General features: G+C 37.0%; 1 protein-coding gene across 1 annotated transcript in view; it reads left to right on the forward strand.

The window, feature by feature from the left end:
* AP4E1 (adaptor-related protein complex 4, epsilon 1 subunit) overlaps positions 1 to 4,853 on the forward strand; it is a 20,421-nt gene extending 15,568 nt beyond the window's left edge. The window contains exons 18-22 of the mRNA XM_009994440.1: positions 1 to 133; positions 899 to 1,474; positions 2,884 to 3,068; positions 3,905 to 4,062; positions 4,514 to 4,853. The exon at positions 1 to 133 is cut by the window's left edge and continues 42 nt beyond it. Coding sequence (XP_009992742.1) covers positions 1 to 133; positions 899 to 1,474; positions 2,884 to 3,068; positions 3,905 to 4,062; positions 4,514 to 4,674 — 1,213 coding nt within the window. The 3' untranslated portion in view covers positions 4,675 to 4,853. The remainder of the gene's footprint in view (positions 134 to 898; positions 1,475 to 2,883; positions 3,069 to 3,904; positions 4,063 to 4,513) is intronic.
* Positions 4,854 to 5,222: the final 369 nt, after the last annotated feature.

The following is a 5,222-nucleotide window of genomic DNA, read 5'->3' on the forward strand; positions in this document are numbered from 1 at the left end:
AGCAGGACAGGTGGGTGATCCTCCTGCATCACAGGCTGATCCAGCTGCCAGCCTCTCCGAGGAGGACAGAGAGAAGCAGCAGTTAGCATCAACTTTGTTTATTGGGCTGGGATCCAACGCTGGTGTCAGTTTGGTAAGTGGTTCTTTTGTGACTTGGCATGTTACAGTTTATATATTGCCTTATTTACAATTACAGATTGATCCCAATGGAGGTCAGCTTAGTGTTGTGGTAAAACTAGATATAGAAAACGTAACCCTGAGTAGTTTAAAAACTATTGACAATTACTTTAACAATCTGATAACTTGTTAAGAACCTGAATCAAGTTGTATATTACTTAATTAACCTTTGGAACAGATCTGTTTAGGCTACTGGAGCTTCCGTCTGCTTTCATGTTGTACCTCAAGTTTTAGTCTCAGTTTTCCCTAACAACTGTTCACTGACCCAACTTTGCAGAACTGTTGGTGTACGTTTGGCAGTCAGGCTAGAGTTTGACACCTTTTGTCAAGACCACTTTTTATGTATGGTAAGATGTGGAACATTAAGGGATTAATCATTAGGCAATCTCTTTAATGCTGGCATTCTCATATTTGCCAGCTCAAATAATTTCTCACTAGTTTAACCAAAAAATATTTACTTGTGCTTGCTTTTTTAATAGGAGCTTATAGTTTGTTTTGGAGAGGCTGGAGTCATTCTGGCATTATAGGCTAATCCACTACCCTGTAAGAAATACAACAAAAGTCTCTTACTGGATACTTTGGCATGTTTGGAATCTATTTGTCATCTGAATTGATCCCTTGGTCGTGATTTTGACCTTGATCACTCTGTTTCATTCTGTTAATGGCAACACAGCTGGTTGCTAGAAACTTCCCTACCCATTTATTTTGGTTTTGTTTTCAGATGGGGAAAGCAGACACAGCTACTCAGAAGTTCAAAAGGAAATCAAAGATGAATGAAATGCAAAATATTGAGGAGACATCAGACTTCCAGAATTGTGCTGCATTAGATTTTGGTCCTTTACTTGATACAGAACCTAATAACATGGAAGACTGTGAGGAAAACATACACATAATGTTAAGGAAAGCTTCCCTGTGTTCTTCAGATATTGTAGAAGAGACTTTTGCATTTGACACACCTCAGTTTGAGAAAAACTACGGGCTGGATGAGAGACTTTCGGATCACAGGCTGTCACAGTCATCTTTGTTTGCTGATAGTAATATTGAAATTTTTCAGCCTTCTCCAAGTGCTCAATGTGAAAGTGCCAGTAAAGCACCATTGGTCCCTTGCTTACCAGAAGAGCTGGAAGAGCTCACTCACTCTGAAATGGTGGAACTTTGTCAGAATGATGCCTTAGCTCTGTATTTATGTAAGGTGTGGACAAATGACTCTCTGTTGCTCACTGTTTTTGTTTCAAATAAAACCACTTCAGCATTTAATGCTGTGAGCTTAGTGTTTGAAGAAGCAGAACATTTTCAGGTAAGTAACTTTGTATCCATTATATTTCAAATTCACTTGGAACTTCTTGCTTTTCACTTGCATTTGAATGTGCAATATTCACTTTAATGTAATAGCCATGCCTTTTTCCTAAAGCATTTCCTTAAAAACTGTGGTATGGCTGTTGCATTCCAAAGGGTAATGAAAGAAGTGTCACTACTAAACTTAGCAAAATTTGGTGTGAAAGTTAGCATCTCACTTTTTTAAGTCACCTTGATTTTTGTTTCCTACTGCTTAGCTCCATGTAGCAAATATGTATGATTTTTCAGTTCTGAAATCACCATCTTCCTGGTGTTTAGGGTTAACGTGAACCTCGGAATGTTACGACTTGAGTTGCCAAAGAAATTGCCATGTAATTTTTTTTGACTCTTGGGCTTGTGCAGTCCTTGGTATTTACCTGAGAGGTAGACGTGATGCAGTTTCTTTCACGTAAAATTGTGTAAACTTGCTTCAAGTTTTGGGTTTAGTTTCTTGTTTTCTTTCAAATATATCAGTCATATTTCATTCTTTTTCTCATGCATTCAGTTGATGTTGGAGAGAAGTTGATCAGTTTATTTTTTGACATCAGCTACATCTGGGATTTAACTATGGTTGGTAAAAGCATGTGAGAGTCTTGCTTTTCAATTATTTAAGTGAAGTTTCAATCTGTTTAGGAATTGCCTATTAGCATGACTATCCATGGCTTTTGCTGAAAGCAGCACAGAATTATGAAACAAATGATAACTGGACAAAGAGAATTCAGTAGAATGTATCTTAGAATTTACTTAATCAAGGAGCTGCTAATTGCTTATGAAGTCTCCTTCCTTCCCACTTCTGGCTTGAATCAAGCCTGTCATGGCATTGATAGCAAGGAAGCATCTCATGTCTGGCTTTGCCTTGTAATTAATTTAGGTTCCTACACAAGACTCCTAGCACTAGTGTGACTAGTTTGTTTGGAGAGGTCAGAGTCTCCTGAGTAACATTTAAGTTATCCTTGTTATTAGGGATGATTTCTCAAATTTTTGCTTTTAGCACATAGCTTGGGGTATGTCACAGTGTTGCTTGCTCGTCTCTGTACATTTATTTTGGGACTGAACTACAGAATTGAGGTACTTGGCCACTAGTTCTGTCTCTCTGAACAATCATTTGGGGGATGGGGAAGGAAGGAGAAAGCAAATTGGCAGAAAGAAATTAATTTCTCCAGTGTTTTGATTCTCATAGAACTTTTGTAGATGTTAATGATTGATTTATCCTTCATGAGAGCTGAGAAATGGTAGGTCTGTTCACTTACCAAATAGTCCAAGAAAATTCAATTGAATTAAAAGGTACTTACACTATTTTATAGCTGTATTTTAGCCATTTACGTAACTTGACAGACTTATATTCTTTATTCTTTTTAAAAAATTACACAGATTTTGGAGAGTCTCACCCACCAGTTTCCTGTAATCGAAGCACAAAGTGTGGAGCATTGCCAGAAATGTGTGTGGATGGACAAAATCTCTACACAGGGAGTTATTTCTGGCTCTGTTAGTTACCAGTCAGAGATGGAAACTTGCCTTGAGTTTTCAATAACTTTATCATTGTTGGACTTCATCAGGTAAGTAAAATAAGCTGCTTTTTTTTAGAAACACATGTACTTAAATAAGCATTAGACAAGGGCAGGATGATTTAGGTCTTGATATATAAGGCTTCATCTTGAGCAGCTGATTTTAATCTAGTTGAGATGACTGTTAAAGGTAGTAAATGGTTTTTTATACACTTATAAAAAAGAGACTAAGTTCCAGGAAGAAAGAGAAGATCCAGTGAGAATATTGACAGGAGCTACAGGTTGGAATGGCCTTAATTACAGAAAGCGTTTTTGAGGAGGCTGATGGAACTCAGGGAACAGAAAGACATGCTTTTGGAAAACATGGCATAATATAAACATAAACTGAAATTACTGATTTGAGTACAGTACATTATATGAAAAGGCTGACAACTTTTGCAGAGGAAGAAGGAAAGGTTGTTTTATTAGTTATTGAACACTGCACTTATTTTAGGAGTAGAAGGAGCAAGTGTTCTTTTTCTTAGACTTTTCTGTTTTATAATGAAATCTATCTTGTTTTCCATAATAAAGCCTGCCTCTCATTGGTCTTGTTTCATCTTTTTCAAGGGGCAAATATCTCACAGCTGTTGTCTTTGGTCTCATAATTTACATAGAATAATGTATTTTTTTAAATTTAAACATCTAAAGCAAGGAATAGAAACTTTTAAAAAATGTTAAGCTGGGAAGAGGTGGGGTTCATTTATAACTAATCTGTATTTGCTTGCTGTGTTGTCCAGTTGCTTTTGGATGGATTTTAAAATTTATTTTATGTGAGGGGGAAGGGAGACCAGATATATCCTGAATAACGTGTCTTACTTTGCTAAGGTATGTGGTGAACTTACTTTTAGGCCAATGGAAATGACTACAGAAGACTTTGGGAAGCTGTGGTTGTCCCTTTCCAATGATGTGAAACAGAATATAAAAATGGCATCTTCTCAAGATTCCCTGTCAGAAGCTCTGAGTACACTGCAACAGAAGCTGAAACTACATATAGTTGATATTATAGGTGAGTGAAAGTGTGCTGTCAGATTGCTTACAACCTGTAATTTATCTCAGGAAAATAAGTGCATGGAAGCAGGTATCTTGCAGGTTAAGGCAGGGGATGTTCAGAAGTACAGAAAACACAGGATCGTTATTTGCCTTACTCAGTCATCTGTGTGAGGACTGATGTAAAGGTACAAGTGTGAAGCAAGCAGAGCATTTTCCGGGGGAGCAAACTGTTGCACTGTGAAGAGTTTTGGACAGGACAAAAATGGGAATGAAGCTATATGACAAATATGAAGCTGGGATTGCTTGCAGGATGCATGATTTTTGGTGGTGTGTTTGAGGAGTTTGGGATAAAAGAGAAGAGCAGAAATGGAGCTTGAGAGAAAGATAGTGTTTTTGTAAACTGTACTATAGCTCTTGTTACTTGCTAATTGTTACTTCATTTTTTCTGTGGCCTCTGTTGTTTTAAGGTAATGAGGGAATACTGGCATGCCAGCTACTTCCATCTGTGCCCTGTCTGCTGCACTGTCGTACTCACTCAGGGATGCTGGCTTTGTGGTTCAGATCACCTTGTTCTGCTCTTCCAGATGGTTTGCTTTATCAGTGTCAAAAGGTGATGGAGGAATCCTAATAACAATAGTGCCTGCCTTAATCTATTAGGGGTGTGAAAAGCAAAGTTTTATACAGTTGCACAGATAATTACCAAAGCTAAATGAAGATACTGCTTCTCACAAGTATTAAAAGTTTTCTTCCAGCTGGCATATGTCATGTGGACTTGTGGGGGAAGAATGATGACCTAAATTATGCCTGCAAAAACATGCTCAGGACTGTACAGTGACTAACAAGTAATCTTTTAAAGTATTGTTACCTGTTTAAGTGAAATGTATATTTCTTAATTTTGTTGTAAATGACTGAAAGTATTTATTTTTATTATGCAGCTTTTATAGATGCCAACAATTATTCCTCATGATATCTACTTAAATATTGCTTTAAAGCAAGCATATCTCCATTATGAGGTCAAACTTGGATCAGTTATCAGCATCATCTAGTTTTATTTTGTTAATTTTTCTAAAGCTATTTTTAAGCACTGCTGGCAACATGTTGGTGGTTGTATAAAGTAACTTACATAGCAACAAATGCATGTTTTGAAAACAGAAGGTTATAGTGAGTAACACACTT

This window comes from Chaetura pelagica, unplaced genomic scaffold, assembly GCF_000747805.2.
Source record: "Chaetura pelagica isolate M959 unplaced genomic scaffold, ChaPel_1.0 scaffold222, whole genome shotgun sequence".
Classification (NCBI taxonomy): Eukaryota; Metazoa; Chordata; class Aves; order Apodiformes; family Apodidae; genus Chaetura; species Chaetura pelagica.